Source organism: Marmota marmota, unplaced genomic scaffold (genome assembly GCF_001458135.2).
Source record: "Marmota marmota marmota unplaced genomic scaffold, marMar, whole genome shotgun sequence".
Classification (NCBI taxonomy): domain Eukaryota; kingdom Metazoa; phylum Chordata; class Mammalia; order Rodentia; family Sciuridae; genus Marmota; species Marmota marmota.
Genome location: NW_026000037.1, coordinates 57199855 through 57223543, shown reverse-complemented (window position 1 = coordinate 57223543; position 23689 = coordinate 57199855). Strand labels below are relative to the sequence as shown.

Below are 23689 nucleotides of genomic sequence, written 5' to 3'. Positions count from 1 at the left end.
ATTTTTTTCCTTAGTGTCCTGCTGTCTCTAAATTTGGGAGTATTTCTTGTCATAAATTTATGCCTCACTTGGTAGCCCTGGAAGAAAGGCTAATCAGCATGACCAATTACATTTGTTTCTGCTTCTTCAGTAACTTTGAGCAAATAATCTTTTATACCTAGAGCTCTTAATAAGAGGCCCATTTCTTGCTTCTCTAGAAGTAGCATTCAAACTTTCTTGCAGAAGATGTGCTGAGACCAGAATATTTGAACATAGTAGGACCCCGAGAACCTTGAGGAAGGCAAGTTTCAGAGCAAAAAAAAAGCCATTTTAACTTTCCTTATGAAAATTATTGCCATGAGAGAAATAGTTTTAAGATATACAAGCTCAAAGATAAATGAAGATGTTCAGGAAACAACATCAGACAAAAGCCTGCCCTTTGTTGAAGAACTTGTGCTGATTCTAGCATTAACCTTATTTCCAAGTGAACTGGCTATAGGTTGAGCCCTCGTTGGCAACACCAGCATTCCTATTAGTTCTTACATGAAATTGGAATATTTTAAGGCTGAGAGTACAAATGTGGAGAAGGCTAGACCTGAATCCCCCAGCATGTCCCTGATTTGCATCAGCTAGCTGTTACTGCATATTCTCCTTACTGATGTGTTTATGTAAGTAGCTTTGAAGACACAGAAGTAGAAGGTATTAAAATGGTTTCAGAAGAACACAAATTTTCGTGTTAAGTTCAAAGGCACCCAAAATGTATGTTAATGAAACATTTATTACAAAACCCAGAAATCTAGCATTTCCATAATGCTTTGTTTCCAATTCACTATCACTACAGCCATAGCCGATGAACATTTGTCAAGCATCCACCAAGTCTCCCAGATGCTTTTGCATGCTGTCTCCTGTCTTGTCCACCTGACCACTGCATTCTTATCCATTGGCTCAGGCATCAACTCTTCTGAAAAGCCTTTCAAGCCCCAGCCTCCATGTTCATCCTCTACCTCTTCCATTCTAGGCAGAGTTGGAGGAAGTCTGCTTCATTCACACAATAGACTGAGCATAAGCACACAGAAAATTTGATTCTGCAATGGATTTTTCTGGTGCCACAATCTGATCAATTAAGTGTCTGCACATCATCTGCTACAGGTGAGCTTTGTGGAATTTCAATCAAAGGGAAAAGCTTGAGTTTTGAGGAATCAGAGCCCTTATTGCTGTGCTCATTTGTTTTCTTTATTTTTCAGAAGATGAACATGCTTCAAATTCTCAAGTCATCTAAATATTCACCAGTTACTAATCAATGAAAATGTAGTACCACCCTTTCTCTCCAAAATAAGTGTTTAAAATACCTGGCATCAAATTTGCCCCCTTTCTCTTTTTTTTCCCAATTCAAATTATTTTTTATAAAAATAATATATATTCACTACATAGGTCAGGAATAACTTCCACACCCAGATATAATTAGTTATCTTGATGTATGTCTTTTCAGACACTTCTCTGTGCACAAATTATTTTAACTTTCTTTTTGTGGTACTGGGGGTTGAACCCAGAATCTTGCACATGCTAGGCAAGCATTCTATGCTGCACTATAATCCCCAGTCCTTTTTAATTTTTTTTTTGAGGCAGGGTCTTGCTCATCTGCTGAGACTGGCCTCAAACTTGTAATTCTCCTGCCTTAGCCTCTAGAGTCACTGGGATTACAGGCATGCACCACAGTGCCCAGATATAATGTACATTCAGAAAATAATGGCCCATGGCATGTTTATCATTTTAACCTTTCCTTACATGAGGATCTTTTCATATATGCAAGTGAGTGTATAATACATACATATGCAAGTGTATATGTATATTATCATATTTATGGCCATATAGTATTTCACTGAGTGATTAGTGTGATTTCAATAATCACTTATTTTTTAATATTTAAATTGCCTTCAATTTTTTCACACTATAAACAAGGGATCCTTAAATATTCAGTGCATATCATTATGGATACTTATCTAGTTATTTCCATAATGTATCTCGTGGGGGTAAGACATATCATTAAATTCTCCTCTAAAATGAACAAAAAGGAATAGTCATAGCCACAAACATATGATCTATTTCCTAAAATATACACTGGGTATTACCAATCTTTTTAATCTTTGGCCAAAAAGCTGTAGGGTTTCATTTTGTTTTTAATTGGCATCTCTTGATTTCTAAAGAGGGCCAACATTATTCCTGGGCTGTAATGTATGGTATGAAGGAAATACAAAGAACACAGGAGAAGAGAAACCAACAAGAGTGCAAAATAAGTTCACCATTATTGCAGAAAAAGGGGAAATGAGCAAGAGCGAGCATCACAGCTTTAATGTTTTTCCTTGTTAGTTTTAGATACTTGGTAACCTTTATAACAATTTTGAATGCAGATCCCATGTCCCACCCCAATCAGTATCGTGGCTAAATGAGTTGCATATGTGAGTTATACTTAAATATGTGGATATATGTTTCCTCTAAAACACACAATTATTTTAAGTTTTAGAACATGGCTCAAGGTCAAATTCATCAGAAGGGCTCAAAAAGGCTGATAAATGTTTCATAAGGCCATTGCTCTAAGTTAGTACTAGATTTATGTACTTATGTTAATTTCCCAAATCCCACGGAGCCCTTTAAATTTGATCATATTTGTTTGCCTCATTGCTTTTCCCCAACCGAGAGCCCAGTCTTAATTTGCCAGATCTTGCATTTTCATTTCACTTCATTTTCCCCCTCCCTCACTGCTTTACTGCAGGCAGCCGTCACAGGGAAAGTCTGAGGAGCAGAAGGCTTTTTCTCATTCTGCTGAGAACGCTTGCCATATTATTAGAAAAAGGGACACTCCACTGAGATCCACTTACCAAGCTTCCTTCAGCTCTTTGTCAGTAACCTAGAGAGCTGATAGAAAGTCTGGCCTCAGGCCCAGGATGGGATGAAAGAAGCAGCAATGACAAAGGACACAGTGGCATCTTGGCTTCAGTGGAATTGGGTGGAGTGCCCCTGGGGGCAGCAGTGGAAACAGCTTCCTTAGTGTCAAGCACTGAGCTGAGGATATGGCCAGATCATCCCATTTAATCTCACTCTAGTGTGCTAGGTCCCCCGAGTGGCTCCATTTCATAGACCAGGAAGCAGAAGCTTGGGCTGTTTGAGTAGCCCTGGCAGGTCACACCCAGATCCAACCCAATCTGACTGACACTGGGCTGTTCTCTCACCTCCAGAGCCATTTGCCACCAACTCTTCCAGTTAATCACACAATCATAGCTGGGATCTTAATGAATGGTACCTGGAGTAACAAATATTTAGTTCTAGAAAATTTGCAGGAGGAAGATTGAATGAAGTCCTACTACATCTCAAAGTACTCTAGATCCCTGCTGATCTGTGGCTACCTTGTGTCTACGGATCAATACGAAGATACACACACTGCAACACACTCCAGGTTCTAATTTAGTGGCAAGATTTCTTAAGATTCTGTATGATTATAAGAACAATGTGTATGAAATGTGCAATCTAAGTTCCCCTATAGCCTCCCAAATATCATTCATTCTTCCCACAACTTTAAATTTGTCTCCTCCTGTTATAGGCATCAGGGATAGAGCAGTGAACAAGGAGACTGAGAGTCTTCTGCTGGGGAACTACAATCTAGTGATCTACAATAATTGAAACAAATAAGTTAAAATTTAGCATATTAAACAGAAGTGACAAAAAAGAAAGTTAAAGCAGAGAAAGCTGATTTAAAAGTGTCCAAAGCAGGACCTAAAAAGTTTTAGATTGAGGGGCTATAGAAAGTGATACCTGACCTTACTAAATCAATAGAAATTGATATCTTTGAATGTGTTTTCAAAAGTTCCTAAAGGTCAAAACGTGCTGTTATGGCAGGTAGAGGTCAGAGGAGCACTGTAAACGCTTTGTAAAATGTTGAAAGATGCTATAAACATACATGTTTATGTTATGTTAGTTCCAAAGAACTTGGGCTAGAGTTGTCAGATAAAACACAGGATGCTTAGTAAAATTTGAATTTCAGATAAACAACAAATAATTCTTCTGTACAAGAATTTTCAGCTAGGTACCATGGCACATGCCTAGCAACTATGGAGACTGAAGCAAGAGGATCATGAGTTCAAAGCCAGCCTCAGCAACTTAGGGAAGCCCCAAGTAACTCAGCAAAATCCTATCTCTAAATAAAATATTAAAAAGGGCTGGGTCTGGGGGCTGGGGTTGTGGCTCAGTGGTAAAGCAGATACCTTGCACGTGTGAAGCACTGGGTTCGATCTTCAGCACTACATAAAAATAAATAAAGGTATGGTGTCCATCTACGACTAAAAAAAATATTTTTAAAAAAGGGGTTGGGGATGTAGCTCAGTGGTTAAGTGCCTCTAGGTTCAATCCCTGGTATCAAAATAAAATAAAATAGAAAAAAAAGAATTTCCAAATATTTCACAGGATACACATGAAAAATCTTATTTGTTATTCATATAAAGTTCAAATCTAAGTGGGTATCCTGCATTTTCACTTACCAACTAGGGTAATTCTAACTTGGGCAAATCAGTACCTCCACTTCTGAGCTAGTAGAAAAGGATTACATTTGTTCTTTCAGATGGAACAAAATAAAAATTGGATTCTAAAAGGATTAAATCAAGAGATGTAAATGGGTCAGGGTTAGAAATAAAATAAAAACTTAACAAAAGTGTGAGACTTATTAAGACTTTGCACTTCCAAAGGACAAATCCCTAAACATGGAAACTTTAGAAGACAGTGACAAGGTGTCCAAGTGGCTTCCTTTCTATAATCTCTGTTTTTCTCTTTGGTTGGGCTTTTTCTTTCTTTTCTTTTTTTTTTTTTTTTTTTTTTTTACCCAGGATCTCACTATATTTCCCAGGTTGGCTTCAAACTCCTGGGCTCAAGTGATCCTCATGCTTTAGGTTCCTAAGTAGCTGGGACCACATGGTCATGCCACTGTGCCCAGCCTGGGAGGGCTCTTAAGGTAACTTGTGGGTCAAGCCACTTTTGAGTTATAGTTTTAACACTCAGCTTAAGACTGAATCAGACCATGGCATAGACTGTGGAGCTAAGAAGACTTCAGAGACCATTTACTATATCTTTGTCTTGCTATAACTGGAGAAACTGAGGCCCAGAGGGGTCATGTGGCTTGTCTGAATGAGCCAGAGAAAGATGAATCTAACATCCACCTTCCTTGGGTGATGATCTTTTTAAAAACCACACCCCCAAAAGATAGCATTGAACCTAGTTTTCCTCCTTTAATTCTGCAAGCTGTGCTCAGTTTGTGCTAAAATGAAGTGTATCATGTGTGTGGCCTTCAATGATGTAGCCTTCAATGACAGGGCCCAAAAACAGGTGAGGAAGGGGTGTGGGAGCACAGAGGAATGTTTCAGGGAATTTATAAACATGAAAAGCCTAAACAAGGTTGTGTGCAATGGCTGGTGACTAGTCAGCAATGTCACAGCAGAGAAACTTTAGGACAGTCACCAAGTAGGGCAAAGATGATGTGGATGGATGCTCAGGTGTGTATGGAAAGGGATCAGGAATCTAAAGAGAAAGTGGCAGCTGGATTGTCCTGTGCCAAGGACAGCATGTGGGACTGACTTGATATTTTTGTTGTAATTTTTACTTTGATTTAATTCATATTTATAGATAAGATGCAAGAAGAGTCTAAGAAATTCTGTTTATTTCTCTGCAGACTCTCTAACTCTTAACATTTTACATATATGCTTTGTCCTCTCTCTTTCTCTAGGTACTGACATACATAAGTATGCATCTACACACACAAACACACATTTTTCCCCCCTCTGGACCATTTGAGAGTTATTGCAAACCTGATAAACGTCTAAGTACTTCAGGATCTGTTTCTTAAATGGAAGGGCATTTTTGTTCATGACCAAAGTATAATGATCAAAATCAAGAAATTAACAGTATTAGTGTAAATATTTTCCAGTCTAAAGACTATATCTGATTCTGCCTAATGTTTCAGTGATGCCTTCTGTAGCAGAAGAAACCCTGGATCACACATTGCATTCAGCTGTCATTGCTATCATGTTCTTTGGCCCTCCACTGTTTCACTTTAAAGCCTACAGGCCAGTCATTTTGCAAAAGACCCCTCCTTTTGGGTTTGTCTGCTGTTTACTCAGGTTAGTTTCAGGATATGCACATTTGGCAGGAAAAGCACATAAGCAAGGTTGCTTTCTTCCTGGTGCATCACCTCAGGAGGCATGTGCTGCCTATCTGCTCAATGACTGGTGATGCTGATTGTCATCACTTGGTTAAGGTGGCTTCTGCCAGGTTCCTCCATGCTTTCCATAATTAATAAGTTTCCTTTGGGTATTTACTCTGAGACCATGAAAATAACTTCTTAGGTGGACATGGTGACTAATGCTTGTAATCGCAGCAGCATAGGAGGATGAGGCCTGAGGATTGAGAATTCAAACCCAGCCTCAGCAACTTACTGAGGCCCTAAGCAATTCAGTGAGATCTTGTCTCTAAATAAAATACAAAAAAAAAAAAAAGGACTGGGGATGTGGCGCAGTGGTTATGTGCCCCTGGGTTCAATCCTCAGTACCAAAAAATTAATAAAGAAAAGAAAGAAAAGAACTTCTTAATTCTTAAATTTTTGACTACTATTCTTGCCTGAGACAATTATTAATGGATTATATGTGGATAGATGCTCAGGTGTGTATGGAAAGGGATCAGGTAATTTATCTGTTTCCATCATTTCATCTACATTTAATATTTAACACTTTATTTACAAGAAAGGTCTTCCTTTCTTTCCTCCTTCATTCCTCCCTCTCTTCCTCGATCCCTTCTTTCCACCATTAATGTGGACTCATGAATTCTTAGGTTAGTCAATGAATTGTATTTTGTCATCATTATTTACTTTGATACTCAAATTATTCTCAATTTGGCACTGAGTTAATTTTAAAAGGCTGGAAATAATGTACTCCAGAAAAGCACTTGAGAAAAATACACAATGGTAAGGATTACATAAAGAAAAGTAGGTGGCTCTGAGATGACAAAAACTGTTCTTAGTACTTCTATTCATGGGTGTTTTTAATGTGTCAGATGAGATGCTATATACTCTGCTATCTCATTTAACCTTCAGGACTTGGTGAGGAAGATATTATGCCATTTGATCTTTCATTTAAACATGAAGAAAACTGAGGCCCTGAGAAAAAGACTGGGTTCTGGAAGTTCTTAGCCTTACTAATAGCTAGTCTAGTGGCCTCCAGAACCCCTGCTCTCAACCATGAGAAGAACAGGAAAGAACAAAGCTTGCTGGGTATGGTAGCACACTTCTGTAATCCCAGTTATTCAGGAGGCTGAAGCAGGAGGATCTCAAATTCAAGGCCAGTCTGGACAACTTAGCAAGATCTTATGTCAAAATAAAAAATAAAAAGACCTGGGGGATAGAGCTCAGTGGTAGAGCATCCCTGGGTTCAATCCCTAGTACCATAAAATAAAAACAGAACAAACAAAAAACCAACAAAACACCAAGGCTTTGGAAACAGGGGTGCACTGTTCCTGAGAGTAGCTAGCCATTTTTCCCAATCTGAACTTTTTGCATTCTTACAAATGCAGCATTTGGAAGGGACCTGCAAGCTTGTCATCACTCCAGAGACGTCCCTAACCTGCTTTGTGGAAACTGTCCAGCCCTTCCCAAAAATCCAGTGAGGAAAGCCCAGACCAAGAGATCATCTGTGTCAGTGTCCGCAGACAGATCCAGAAAGGCATGACATGGTCACATCACCCAGGGAGCATTCTTGACTCAGGGTCAGGACACATAAAAGCCACATTTGTGTAGCCATGGTGGTGGTAGGGAAGGGGACACTAAGAGAAGAGCTGAGCAAGAACTCTGAAGAAACTCCATCCACTCAATTCTTGAGAGCCCAGGTGAAGACAGGGCTATAGCTCCCACTGTCCTCCCTGAGGCTAACAGACTAGAACCTTCCTCCAGCAAGAGCCCCACCCACACCATCACTGCACCTTAATACCAAATTTCAGCTTCTCCAAAAATGAGTTTAGGTGGAAGAGGATGCTTCATGCTGGTGAAAATAATTTAAACAAGTGCCCTGCCTTAGAGGAAAAAGCTCAGTTGGATCTGCTAAGAACATCCTTACCCTCCCAGGAGGAACAAACTAAAAATAAAAGACAACAAGGTGCTTCCTGTCAGTTGGTAAATCCAATAAGCAAAGAGGATGCCTCCGCCTGGCGCTGGGTAGTTAATGCCAGACTGACTCCCTCCATGAGAGTGGCCATGTGGTTCCCAGAGCCAACAGCTGCCAGGCAGAGCCCTTCAGATTAACCCATAGGTGGTGTTGAGCCACTTCCCATTAAGATATTTGCAAAGCAAACAAAAATGATAGCCCCACTCTGAGTCCTGGGAGCCTGCCAGGAGCGCTGGCTGTTCTTGTTGACACAAAGGGCTCTCTGGGGAGGGCCCGGGAGTGGAGCACGGAAGGCCACTCCTGCCTATGTCTCCAGACTGTGTTGATCTTGGGCCACTAGAATCTTGGTATCAGGGAGTGTTTATTATCTAATTTCCCAATCCCAGCAGTCGTGAGAGCTCTGTTTGGCCAGAGTTCTCTATTGCTCTGTCTTCCCAACCTCTATCACTCAGATGAAAGGAACAAATCCACTCCTCCCCCTGTTTTGTCTACTGATCAAGGAGACAAGTCTGAAAAGTTACTGTGATGCACACACAGAGACGGTGACATTGCTGCTGTTAACAGCTTTGATAGCAAACACTTGCTCGGGTTCCTCCTTAATTTAAAGTGACTAAGGCAATGCTAATAGAAAATATATTGGTGTATTTGTATCCTACAGGTAGGAGTCAGCTGCTATTTAATTCACAAAACAGATCTGGTAATAAAGTATTGATATTCTTTTCTTCTAATCCAAAAAAGAAAATGAAATAAAGTTAGTAAAATTGTGGGAATGTATGAAGTCAATCTTTTTTCAACCTATAAGGTTATCCTATAGATATATTGAAGTGTTGAACACTCTTATATAAAATTCATTTTTACACAAGGAAAAAATACTGTTTCCTGTAATACTGTCCACTTGAATATGTTTTCTTTTCTTGAACTCTTCAAAATAGACTGACTCAATATGCAATGGTATTTGGGGCAGAAATTTATTCTGAGCCTGAATACTGTAAAGGTCTTGACGAAAACAGATAAATCAGACATCAGCAATGTGCTACCTTTCTAGAATTTCCTACACTTATGAAATGGATAATGGAGGAACATGATAAGAGATGCAGAAATGGTCCAAGAACTTAACAGATTTTGTCATTACTTTAAATTTGCCTTTTAAATTATAGACCAGAATTTTAGAGACATAGGGAATTAATTGTGTAAGGAGAGAGAGAGAGGGAGAGGAGAGAGAAGAAGACAGGAAGAGAAGAGGGCTAAAGAGAGATCGAGATTTCTTTAGAAAATGTAGAGGTATTTTTACCTTAAAATGATTTTTTTTATAAGAAAGAAGAGAGCCATCTGACATCTTAAACAAAATGAAAGCCAATTTTTTGAATCTTCAAAACATCTTTCAGTTTTAGATGCTGTTCATATAGGTAGAATTAAATGTGGCTATGTAAATGTGTACATATTTTAGAAAGAAAGTGAATCTAATCCTGCAGGTCAACTTTGCTGAGCAACTCTGCCAATAGTAAAGGTGTTTGGTGATAGATTAACATAACCAGGTCTTGGAGGGATGGTGCTGTGACTTCAGCTTTATAACATGTGTTGGAAAATCTAAAATTGGTTCTTGTGCTAACGGATCATCTTTGTCTTAGGAACCAGGCAAAAACACTGTCCTGAAGTGTGGATCTCATGGGGGAATAGGGGATTAGAAAACCCAAGTCAAATATGCAGTCCAGCATCATTTCTGCTGAAGTTTGCTGGGTCCTACTTCCTAGCAGCTGACCCTTAACTGAAATATTAAGGATAGACACTACTGGCCAATAACTGAATTTCCTAAAGAAGACAATCAAGCATCTTCCCAAGTATGGGATTTATTTTTTAGAAAGGATTAGATCTGTGATGGGAAAATGACAGTGTCAACGCATCTCCCTCCCTTTGCTTACTTCATTAGTTATCCCTTGCTTTCTGAGAAAGTCAGCAGCTTCCTAACTTTATGGAAAATTAGCATGCTCAAATCAAACCCAAGAAAAATAGAAAGCATTTCATTTGGACAGAAATGAAAATTCAAAGGCCACAAGGACAGTATTCACTCATCAACTATTTTGTATTATAATGGCCAAAGATTCTAGATTCTAGGCTCTGTGGGTGACATAGAAATGAGTACCAGTTTCAGCCCTCAAGTTTATTATCCCGACAGCTAACATTTTTGTTCACTACATGTTAGGTAGTCTTCATTTTTTTTTTATGGTTTATTCTCATATTGCCATTTCAAGTAGTTACCATTATTAGAAACATACTTGCCTCAGATCATTGAGCAGATTGGACAGAGACTTGAGCATAGAACAGAGAAAGTCTGGCTACAGAGTCTACAGAATGTAGACTGGATGTTGCCCCTGCACACAGAGACAGCAGGATTCAAACCCAGATGCTGGCAGGCCCAGGCCCATGATTTAAGCAGGTGAGCCAGCAGGGATCTTTGGAAGACAGCTCCTACTTAGTCTAGGATATGGCTACCAGATACTGCAATTTTTCAAGAGCTACCAGAATTTCAATTGTCATGTGGAATCTTTTTATTTTAATTAATTAGAAAAACCAATCAAGAAATGTTAAAAAAAATAGTGTACAGGCCAAACAGAATTTGTCTGCAGACCATATTATATCAAAAAATAATTTTTTAATCTTTTGGTCTATAGAAAATGTCTAAACCATTTCATGCAGTTCTTAGGGTCTTCTATATCATGGCTCCATCTGCTTTATCCTGCCTCACTTCTTTCCCCTTTAGCCTTCCTCCTCCTGGGCAGCTCCCACTCCACAGACTGGTCCCTGTACATCTCACTGCAGGGTGCAGCTCAGTCTGGGATGTGCTCCTCCTGCCCTGTCTGCCTCAGGGCTCTACAGGAGACTCCACAGGAGTGGGACCTGGAAGGGTGAGTAGAACATCAGCAGGTAAAGAAAGGACTGGTCAGGGAATTTTATCCAGAAGGAACAGAAGGAAGAGATATATAGAAATTGGAAAACAAAAGACATGTTGAAAACCACCAAACAGCTTCAAGTACTTGAAAAGAGAACTCTGATCCTTAGAATCTGGTACTATAAAGAGATTGCTGACATTCTTGACACACACAAATCTTCTAAAAGGGTCTTTTGCATAAGGATCACTGATGATTTAAGGTTTGTTGAAATAGTTCAGATAAATATTTATGTACAGCCATAAGCAAATCCACCAGGAAAACTGTAACTCAAAACAGATTTTTCCTTGAAGCTCCTTTTAACTGGTGATAAGGTTTCTGGCTTCAAAAAGGTCTTGAAAATAAATGTGACCAATTAATAGTCTAAAAATCTAGAAAGTCTAAGAAGTCTCTAACAACCAACTGAGCTCTGAAGGTGGTCCTCTGAGGGTATGCTAGTGGCACCCTGGAGATGTTGGTAAGGGTGAGTCTGGGGCCCAAAGCCCACCTCAGATTTACCCAAGATAAGAGCCAGAAACACAAGGGAAAATTCAGCTCTCATGTTAAAGCAGAGACTGAACATTATTCAGCATTTCTAAGTTTTCGAAAGTATTTATTTTAGTGTACATTTCTAGACCTAAACTAGAGAGGTCTGGACCTTTACTATGAATTTAGCTTTATAGGAACTTTTTATTTTATTTTATTTGTTCTAATTAGTTATACATGACAGTAGAATTCATTTTGACACATCATACATAAATGGAGTATAACTTCTCATTCTTCTAGTTGTACATGATGGAGAGTTATACTGGTCCTGCAATCATATATACATATAGGGTAATAATGTCTGATTCATTTTACTATTCTTCCTAACCCAACACCCCCTCTGCTTCTTTTACTCCCCTCTGTCTAATCCAAAGTACTTCTATTTTTCTCTAGTCCCCCTCCTTTCTTGTGAATTAGCATCTGCATATCAGAGAAAACATTCAGCCTTTGGTTCCTTGGGATTGGCTTATTTCACTTAGCATGATATTCTCCAGTTCCATCCATTTATCAGCAAATGCCATAATTTCATTCTTCTTTATGGCAGAGTAATATTGTGTATATATACCACATTCTCTTTATCCATTCATCTGTTGAAGGGCACCTAGGTTGGTTTATAGGAAACTTTTAGATACCACTACCCATGACTAATATTGCTACTACTTTTATCACCATTTTATACTTTGGATATTAGGTGTCCCCCAAAAGCTCCTGTGTTAATGCAGGAGGTGAAATGATTATATTATGAGAGCTGTAACCTAAGCAATAGATTAATTCATATGATAGATTAATAATTTGAAGAGACTAAACATAGGCAGGTGGGGAATGGCTGGAGGAAATGTGCACTGGGGACATGCCTTTGTAGATTATATCTTGTCCTCTGGATCCTCCCCCCACACCCCGCCCCATATCCTGGCCACCATAGGTGAGCAGCTGTCCTCTGCCTGACCTTCTGCCATGATGTTCTGCCTCACCTCAGGCTCAGAGCAGTGGATATGAGACCTCTGAAATGGTAAGCCAAAATGACCTTCTCTTCCTCCATGTTGTTCTTGCCAGGTATTTTAATCACAGTAAAGCAAAGCTGACTGATGCACACCATGACAACAACTCCCCATTGTCTCTCATTGAGCACTTATTATATGTTGGGAACTGTGCTAGCTCATTGGTATAGATTATCTCCAATCATCCCAATTATTCCCTTTTTGCAGTCTACGATACTAGGGTTCAGCAGAGGAAGGAACTTGCCCAATATCTCAATCTGTAAGCAGTTGAACTAAGATTCAAACCCAGGTCTGTCTCCAAAGACTATCCCTTTTCCACCCCAGGGAGATAACACACGGAGTGTCTACCATCTCATAAGCACCAGGCCTGCAGTCCCAGCTCCTCAGGAGACAGGAGGATCACAAGTTTAAGGACAGCCTGGGCAACTTAATGAGACCCTGCCTCAAAAGAAAATAAAAAGGGCTGGGGATGTAGCTCAGTGGTAGAGTACTTGCCTAGCAAACATGAAGCCCTGGATTTGATCCCCAGGACCACAAAGTAGGGAGTTTTCTGGAGGATTCGTTCTGTTGTGTCATCTCAGCACTGCGGCATGTTTCGGCAGTGCCTCTCCACAGAGTGTCTGTAGAGATACGTGGCAATCTGTACTTCACAGCCCACATGAAAATCTGGCCCACAGTCGGCCCTGCTGACTGGGAGATTGTTTCTCTGGCTCATCAATTCTGAGGTTAGCCCAACTGGCTCCAAGCCCCACAGCCACAAGGGTGACACACAGGAGAAATATGTGCTCACTTTCCCCTCTTGTGAGGTGCCAGCTCTCCTCAAGTCGCCTGAGTCATGCATGTCCCCATCCCTCTGAGGCTGAATCCTCACTGACCAAGCCCCTAGGAAGTAGCTTCTCTGGGGATGGGTTATAAACTGCTGTGTGAAAACATCTGCACCAGGATTATCGATCTCTTGCCTCCTTCGTATGGGCTCCTTTTACAACAACAGGCTGGCTGTGCTAGAGAATGTCACATAAAAAGCCTGGCGAGAGCTCTGCCATATGCAGGCCAAATTAAATTAAGGGGCCTAATCCTCACCATTGTACTTATCAGCATTAAAATGGAGGATTACCATCATGGAAGCAAAGCCCCATAACACAAAAAGACTATTTCCATGCCGTCACCCACTGTACATGGTCACAGGCTCACGTAGGAATTGAAGTGGGGACCAGTCACCCCAACCACTACCTTCTGCTTTCATCCTGAGGCTGGCGTCCCCCCAGCCAAGTGACCCCACTTCATCACACACAGATGGGAGCAGCTTTCCTATGAGGCTGTAGGCTTTCTCCCAAGAACTGGATGCTGGACTATCCTCCATCAATCACAGGGAGACAATTTTATGCCAATGAGGGCACATTTCTTAGCTGATTATGACTTAAGATTTAAGTTATGATAGGGACCACACGGATGGAGCAGAAACAGGCCTGCACTAACCATGTGGAGCCTACAGAAGCAGCAGAATGTCCCAGTTAAAAGCGTGGGTGCTGGAGCAGAAGGCCTGTACCCACATCCTAACTCTCGTCGCTTTACTAAATGACATTAGAAAGTTACTTGTAATCTCTGAATGTCAGTAATTATAGAATGGGCTCATCTCCCACAGAGGAGATACTTTAATGCACATAAGATGCTTAGCACAGGGCCCAGGAAGTTGTTAACGGACACCAAGTGTTAGCTCCTGTTATTATTGTTAGAGAGGGAAGATCTGGATTCAAACCCCAGACCTGCCATTTATCTCTGCGTGATACTGTGTGATCCCGGGAGGTACAGACTAGCTGATCGGGAGGCAGCACTTGGTAAACCTGACACATCCAACCCAGCACTACCCTATTTCCTTCCTTACTTCCTTTTTTTGCATCCTGAGGCCACGCACATTCTGTTGCTGGGCACCTGGGAGCTACTTAGCCTCCCCAAGTTCAGTTTCCACATCTATAACATGGAGTAGGTAAAGCCAACCCAAAGACTGGTGTAGGAATTATGTGAGATAACGTGGAAAAAGACCTGGCCTAGCATAAAGGTTGGGTGAATCCAAATTTTGGCCTCAGCACTCCCCTGTTCCTATTCTCAGCAGTCCTCGTCATGTCTGGGTCTGCCTTGCTGAGTCTTCCTCTGATTTCCCTTCCCTCCATCTTACCCTGGTACCTGTCCAGCCCCATCACTGTCCCCTCAGGACTCTGACAACACATATTGTTTGTTGCTTCCCTGATCCCTTTCCTCTTTGCCTACTCTCTACTGTAGACACTGAAAATGCCAATACTCTCTTTCCTGGCCTCCACTACAGCTCCCTGCAAGGCCACCATTGCAAATTCTGGCTAGTGACCTGCAAGGAGAGTCTCCTGGGGGACTTGTAGAAAAGTCCAGAAGGAGGCTCCTGAGGAGAACCCTTTCCCATTCAGCTTTTCCTCCCCATGTCAGACACTGACATGTGAGGAAGTCATGCTTAGTGTTGGTTCAGTCACCGTGTGGACATAAGTAGGGGCGCTGCTGACATGCAGAGAGCAGCAAAACAGAGATGCAAGGGGCGTGTGTCCTAGACGACATCCCTGAGTGGCCAAGCAAGCCAGCCCCAGAACTTCTGTCTTCAGAGATCATGTCCTTAAATCTTTGGTTGGAGGTGTGTTACTTGCCACCGAGGACATCATCATTAGGATAAGTCAGCTGTCTTATCCTACCTACCCTCTGAGCCCTCTATCCTGGCCTAAGAATTCCTTCCTATTAATCTCATGTTGATCCACAGAACACTGAGTTAGTGATCAAACAGAGGGGACCCCGCCCCTGGGGTGGGGATACCATAACACACTATCCCATTAACTATTCTGGACCTTCTTGTTGCTGCCACCACCCTTGTATTGAGCAAGAAGAACATTTTCCTAATAAATAAGGAATGGCCTTGGAAGTCAATTCCATAAACTTACTGAGTACCTACTGTGTATACTGATATTGGATATAAGAAAGAATAAAATTCAATCATTGCCCTTGAAAAGTTAAATTTTTATCACATGATTAATCACAACGCTAGACAAAATATGAACAGCGCCAGAGAGAGAGACAAACCAAAGTGTGGTCTGAACCCTGTCTTTGAACTGCCACCACTCACAATGATGTAAGGAGCTCATGCCCAACATAAATCAATTCATCACTAAGTTTATTGTTTAGTTGAGCTGATATTTTTTTGTAGCAAAGGTTTGTTGGTGGAGAAGGCAGTGGATTGATTTAACTTGGCACAAGTTCAGCCAAAGGCTGGCTATAGTTCAAGGAGTATTAAAGAGAAGTAAGGTCTTCATGGAAGAAAAAGGGACATGACAATGTACTTGGATGAGAAGGTAAGAGTTGAACAGAAAAGAATGGGCAGAGAGAAATGAAGCAGGTGCGTTGATAGAACAGTAAGTCTGATTCCAGTTAGCCTTACTGGATGTGAGGAGAAATTGGAGGTGAGCCCAGAGAATGAATTGGAGTCGGAAGTGAGAGGTGTGGCACCACAGACTGGAAAGTCTGAATCTCTTTTGGTCTAAAATGGGAAGCCATTAAAGTTCTTTGAACAAATCAGAATATGTTGTAGGACAATTGATCAGATGTCAGAAATGAAAGCTTGTCCATAAAGAGGGAAGAATGAGAGGTAATAGCAGACCTGAACCAGGGAAGGATGCTTAGAAGATGTTGGAGGTGGGGTAAAGTAAGAGGTAGGGATCAAAAAGAACAATGCCAAGTTTCAAGGCCAGATCACAAGATAGTGTTTTTGCCTCTCATAGAAGTAGGAAGGTCTGGAGGAGTAGGTGCTTTTGTGGGGGTTTTCTACTGAGGCCTGGTGTGCAGGAATTAAGAATACACGTCTGGGCTGCGGTTGTGGCTCAGTGGGAGAGCACTTGCCTAGCACATGTGAGGCATGGGGTTTGATCCCCAGCACCACATAAAAATAAAATAAAGGTATGTGTCCATCTACAACTAAAAATAAAAAAGAATACATGTCTGGCAGGAGTGGGGTGTGGCACTGTGGAGGTGAGAATAGAGATCTGGGACTCAAACTCACATAGCTTGAGACCTGATGCCACAATATACCATCAAGAGATGACATCCGTCAGGTGAGAAGTAGAGAAACAGGAGAGCCCAGGACCTAGGGAACTGCCTGCCTTCCGATGGTAGGTAGAAGAAGGAGGATGGAGCCAGAGAAAGCAGAGACTGGGGATGTCTCTGAGGAAGAACCTGAAGAATACGGTTCTGCAGACTCATGTGGAAGAGGACAATTCAAAGCAAATCTGGCTCATGGAGCTAAATGCTGCAAAGGGTTAGTGAAGATGAGGCTCTAGCAACTGGGAGCAGAGCTTCCCGAGGCCGGTTTCAGGGATGTGGGGGCACCAATCAGATTTCAGGGTTAAGGAACAAGGGCTCAGTTTGGTGAAGGATGATGCAGCAGATCTGGGTGTCAGTCTCCTGAAGTCCACTGGTAAAAGTAGGAAAAGGGAGGGGTGGGGCTGAGAGGAGGTTTTATTAGAGTGGGAGCAGACCTAAGCAAAAGGGAAAGAGCTAGCAGAGCAGAAAGATCCAGAAGCAAGGTGAGTGCAGCTGGAGCTCAGCAAACAGGACCCCAAATATGTCTCTTAGACTTCTAACTGGGAGTACCTGGGAAGCAGCAAATGCAATAAGAGATTTCTCTGCAGTTGCCTTTCTGCCTAAAGACCGGACCACCAAAGAGGAACACAATTGCCTCCAATCTTCTTCTTGAAATTTCATTAGTTATATATATCAGAGGGAGAGATGGATAATTCAAATATCCCACCTAGAACCCAGAAGAACTTCAACTCAGGCCGCTGTCTGTACTCTGGGCTTATTCTCTCCCCTAAGAATCCTTTATTCTTTTTCTAAAATTGCCCACAGCCCAATGACCCTGTCCCCTCTCCTGCACAAAGAGGGTATTTAAGTCTCAAGCATCTGTGCTTTCTTTGCATTTCGTATTTTGTGTGGCTCCCCCACACACGTGCATGTTAATAAATTTGTATGACTTTTCTCCTGGTTATCTGTCTATTGCCCATTTATCTGCATTAGACTGTTATTGAACATTCGGAGGGCAGGTCTGAACTTTCCTATAGTGCTGATCTCAAGGGCAGGGACACAGTGCCAGAAAGATCTGTGGTCTGGGAAATGGGAACAAAGGATGGCTGAAGGAAAGGAAAGATCATACAGTGCAGGCAAGGGCAGTGCGAAGAGCTCAGATATGCTCAGTGAAGTTATCTGTTATCAGCCTGAGGGGAGTTAAGCTGGGGTTGAAGTCGTTTTCAAAATTGGTTCACTGACTCGTCCAAGGTCAAACAAATGCAAAAATGTTAGCACTAAGATCAGAACCCAAGTCTTCCACCTGCCAAATTCAGTGATCATTCTGCCACATGGGAATTCTAAATTTTGTTATTCTAATAGGTATTGTTAAGTGTTTTCCTCAACTACCCTTGATTGAGCCATTCTATTTGGACAAGTAGCTAGAGTAGTCTACTTCAAAAAGTAGTCCAATGGCAATTTGAGGCCACTAGGGAAGGACTGGGTTGAGAGTTTAACTTTTCAAGTCTCTAAACTATTAAAAAGACTCCAAAAATTAAGATTTTTTTAAAAAATTGTGAACCTGGGCTGGGGACATGGCTCAAGCCGTAGTGCGCTCACCTGGCATGCGTGGGGCGCTGGGTTCGATCCTCAGCACCATATAAATATAAAAATAAAGATGTTGTGTCCACCAAAAACTGAAAAATAAATATTAAAAAAATTCTCTCTTTTCTCTCTCTCTCTCTCTTAAAAAAAAAAAAATGTGACCCATGACAGCTTCTCTTTCCATTGTGAAAAGAGGCAAAGAACTCTGTAATGACCTGCTTCTTTCAACAAATCCTTTACTAAACTCTTCATGAAGTTTCCCACAATCAATTTGGGGCAAAATACAAAAGACAAGCTTCCTTCCCCCTTTGGATCTTCCCTTTTCCATAGTCCACTCTTTTCCTGAAGCTGTGTCCTCCTCCTGGTGACCTGGGAACCTCTTCTGGGAGAAGGTCAGTTAGCTCTTTTCCCAGAAGAATAGGCCTAAGAGTTCCTTAGGTTTCCAAGTCTTGGTGTCATGACCTGAGCTCACAGTAACCATTAGGTTACTTCTGTAACCTTAGTGGCTCAGATGAGTGCTGAAAATAGTGCACTAGAGCCCTGGGCAGGCTGGCTCCACTCCTTTTGAGTTAGCTTTAACAAATACTTGTGGGTAAATAGGCAGTTAGAGTCCATGCCAGGTTTGTTGACATGTTATGTGCTACAGGATGCTTAGCAGTGTCGCTACCTTCTAGATGCCTGTACCACGACCCTTCCTTTCACAGGTGTGACTAACCCCCAACAATGGCTTCAGACAGCACCAGATGGCTGGTGGTGGGACCGAGGGATGGGTTGCCCCCAATTGAAAAGCACTGCTGTGATCTAATGCAGTCAAGAACTAGACAAGAACCCCCCCAAACAGGACAGTGCTCAGGTTGCCCTTGTAGAATCAAGACTTGTGCTCACAGGATAATTATATGTGAGAATCAGATGGGAAACACGTTTTGACTCTACTGTCTTCAATTCACCAACATGACAGTGGTAGTAATGCTGTACTGCCAGTTAGTGCGCACCATCCTAATTTTTAGAAAATCTAGAAGTGACCCAACCAAAGTATAACTGACAAAGATAATCCATAGACTTGGCAATTGTGCATAATATGGGAGACACTAAAATGTAAAGAGTTAGAGTGGATCACCTGAGTTCACAATAGGAAACTGGTGTGGATGGAGAGTACTCACCAATTTTTCTTAGTGACATCAGGAGAGTAGCTTGAAGTCTCTGAATAGTCATAGTCAGATTCTACTTCTGGGTGGCTTTTCAGATCAGGAGCAACCCTCAGACCTGAGAGAAAACAAATGAGTGCTTAAAGGTTTAAAGCTAAGTTCAGAAGCAGAGAGTTTAGGTTTTGTTGCCATCTGCACCTTAAAGCTCCTCTCTCCCTGCTCTCATGCCACTCCCTGACCATCTGGAACCTTTTTCTAGGATATGTCATCAAAATTGACCTGTGTTCAATCCCCAGGACTGCAAAAACAAAACAAAACAAAACAAAATCCTGACCTATGCTGGGACTCCAGGTCTTGCTCGATGCCAGGTCCCAGCTAGCATGTTGGATAAAATAACTCATGCGACTTCTCTCTGGTGATGGATATAAATACTGGACAGAGATTAGAGACCTCTAGGTGAGGCAGGCCCAGCAGAAGCAGCATGCAATAGTTGGAAGAGCACTGCTAGTCCTGTCTGGGCTGCCCACTGATGTGGGCAGGAGGTGGAGGAATGAATTCTCACAATGTGGTAGGATTAGCTGTAGTAGGGCATCATCATCTCAGAAGTAACCCATTTCTACATATTTTTCTTTTTTGTATTGGAGATGCACTCTGCCACTGAGCTACATCCTTAGTCCTTTATGAATTTTATTTTGTGACAGAGTCTTGCTAAGTTGCTGAAGCTAGTCTCCAACTTGCCTCAGCCTTCTGAGTAGCTGGGATTATAGGCGTGTGCCACTGTACCTGGCTTCTAAATTGTTACTGAGGGCAATTTACTGATGAGCTTTTCAAGAGTGAGGGCAACAAATGCAATTGTTTCTTTGGGCGACTATGTCTTCCATGACTAATCGATCATGGCCCTCTTGTCCTCTGAATCTTAATTCAGCTTCAAGTTCCTCAACATAACACATCAATGGTTGTCAAAGCATGGACTCTCAGCTAGCAACATCAGCATCACCTGGAAACTTGTTGGAAATGGACCTAGTGCATGAGAAGAAACCCTGGGGGTGAGCCTGGCTATCCCTGTTTTTTTTTTCTTAATTTAATAAAGTAAAATGATGTATTTGTTTATTAATTTGTTCTGTCAGGCATGTTCATTTTTTTTCTAGAGCATTCGACCTACTAGTTTTTATTCTAATTTATTATATATGACAGCAGAATGCATTACAATTCCTATTACACATACAGAGCACAACTTTTCATACCTCTAGTTGGATCCCTGTTTTTAATAAGCTTTCCAGGTGACCCCATCCCTGTTGAAGTGTAAGAGACAGTGTTCTCAGATCAATGATTCTTAATCCTGATATTTCATCAAAATCACCCAGGATGATTTTTAACATGCCTGAGCCCAACCACTAGAGATTCTTAAATTGACCTGGCTTTTGCTAATTGATATTAGTAAAAGCTCCCCAGATGATTTTTTTTTTTTTTTTGGCAGTACTGGGGATTAAACCCAATGGTGCTATTTTTAAGGCAAGATCTAATTTGCCCAGCCTGTCCTTGAACTTGCAATCCTTCTCTGCCTCCCAAGACACTGAGATTAGAACCATAGTTCTAAGTAGTCACTTCCAGTCAGTTGGGGTAGGAAAGAGAGTCTACACCTATTCACCATCCTAATTTTAGATAATCTAGAAGTGACTAAACCAAAGTATAAACTGCAAAGAAAATCTGTAGACTTGGCAATTGTGACATAATTTGTAATGTAAAAAATTGAATATTATCATGCTAGAACATATGAAATGAAGCATAGCAGAAGAAAAAAATGTAGCAATCAATGGTTTGGGGTTGTCTGTTTTGGGAAATGTATACTCTGATTTTGAAGTGTTATTTTGGTTCCTTAAATCTAAATATCTCTGTGTAGAAGAAATGTAATCCCTTGAGCTATTAGTGGTAGATCAAGCCATCTGTTGTTGTTATTATTGCTTTAGACACCAAAAGGATAAAGAAAAAATGTTAATGGAACATTATTATGTTTTTATTATTATACTAAAAGCATTATAACCAGCAATGAAAACAAAATTGGAAAAAAAAAAAGAGAAAAGGCTAGAAATGCAGCCTCAGCCTTTCAGAATATCATTAGCTGATTCCCTACCTCCCCCTCCTGCCGTCTAATGATTGATAAACTCCAGTTAAAGCACCAGGCCGGTCTTCTCTCTCCCTCTTGATTGTTAGGCCTCAGCTCACTTGTTGTTGTGATAAGCAACATAAAAGCAAAAGCTGATAGAAGAGGAAAAAAAAGAAGAGCCCACTTCAGGGACACAAATATTTTTGTTTCCTTATTAAGATGGAAAATTGCCCCAACTAATTTGTAACCTAGTTTTCTGGCCCAATTCAGTAGCACCAAGAGCTACCACTGATCAAAGCCCAAATGGTACTGCCCCTGTGGAAAGCTGAGACTGCAGGCTTTTGTCTGTACCTACTTCAATACCCTTAGTTAAAAAAGAAAAGAAAAATAGTGTTCAATAGCAATCCAAACAGGTAAAAAGCACAAAGAAAGCCCTTTTTGGTATGGGACTCTCTTTATGAGGGTGCCATGTTCAAGACCAGAAAAAGAGGAAGAAGCAACATCTTTACCTGGAGCTCAGAGAATACCCCCAGTTACTTGGTTTTCATTTCCAATAAAAACACATAGAATTTCTGTTCATGTAATTGAAGGGAAAACTTATTCCATGTTTCTTATTCATTTACACTTCAGTCATCAAAATATTGATTTTAAGAGTTATTTGAAGTACAAAAACCAAACAGAAAACTTACAGAATATTCTTCATAAAGCTTAGAGGAAGTCTGCGCCTCCATCCCCCAGCTTTGCCTGAAGAGCAGGGAGAGGGATTTAGGTCAGACTAAAAAGATAAACTTAAGTAAATTGAGATTATCAATCCATTGAGTTCAAAGCAGGATCCAAAAATTGTCAAGTACTTTTAAGTGTGTCCCGGTGACAGTTGGAATCACCTAGTGTCTCTCTGGAAAATTAATCACTGCACAAGGAGATTAGAGAAAGAGAGATATGGAGAAAGAAACAAAAGAAACAAGGTCACTTCTTTTAAGTGAATGGGTGGGGTTCAAGGACTTTGGCCAGCCACATGATTAAAAAATAAAACTATATCCTTAAATGGCAGAAATGTTCATAAAATGCCAAACTTGGGGAATGTCCAGCAGGGGCCATAGAGGCTTCTCCAGAGATGGGAAGGTTGATTGCTAAGATTTCTGGTTTCAAGAAGTAAAGCAAAATGGGGTGTAGAGTTCTCCAGAGGAGTTGGAGCCCTTCCAATATCTGATTGAGACTATAGAGATATATATTATATCTTAGAGCTTATAGAATAGAAGCTATTCATATTTTCCAGAAAAAAAAAATGAGCTGAGTCTTCACTAGACTGTTTTGAAATAAGACGGGCAAGTGTTTGTTTGGTGGTCAGGGGAAGAAAAGAAAACTCCCTTATCAGGGTTTGCAAATTCAAATGCTTTGGGATCCACCCAGGAAACCAGTTGGAGGATGGGGAGTGGGGAGGCCTGCAGTGAATGAGAGAATGCCCTTCCCACTTAAAGGTCCTCACCTGGGCAGAACCTCAGGAAGCTAAAAGAGAGACATGGGACAGAAGGTCCCCAGAGCTTCCAGTAAAACCAGCCTCACCAACACCTTCATTTTGGACTTCTAGTCTCCAGAACTGTGAGAGAATAACTTTCTGTTGTTTGAAGCTATAGAGTCTGTGATGGTTTGCTATGGCTGCCCTAGGAAACTAGTGTGGGGACTGGGGTGGCATGACAGGTGTTAAGGACTAAAACTACTAGAAGAAAGAAACAGAAAAAAAAGATCAGGAATCTACATTCAACTTGATCTGGCTGCTGGGGAAGAAAAATTAGAGATAGGGAAAGCTCCATTTTTTTTTAAACAAACATTAATGTATGGATGATTATGTTCTGTGTGTTGCCTTAACCCTTAACAAAAGTTAACTCATTTAAGCCTCAAAGTAACCCTAAAAGGTACAGAACACTATTATTCGCATTTTGCAGCTGAGAAAATTGAGGCAAAGGTGGATTAAATGACTTGCCCAGTGACACATAGCTGGAGAATGGCAGAATCAGGGTTCAAACTCACATACTTTTGCCCCAAAGTCTGAATCCCTAAATATTATATAGTGCAGCCCCACTTACTTAAACATTTGAAATTATCATCCCTACTTAATCCCTTCTCTCTCTCTCCC

At 41.1% G+C, this 23689-nt stretch overlaps 1 protein-coding gene across 1 annotated transcript in view; it reads right to left on the bottom strand.

Moving 5' to 3' along the window:
• Myo3b (myosin IIIB) overlaps positions 1 to 23689 on the bottom strand; it is a 425075-nt gene that overhangs the window by 120256 nt on the left and 281130 nt on the right. The window contains exon 28 of the mRNA XM_015478942.2: positions 19467 to 19569. Within this exon, the coding sequence (XP_015334428.2) occupies positions 19467 to 19569 (103 nt within the window). The remainder of the gene's footprint in view (positions 1 to 19466; positions 19570 to 23689) is intronic.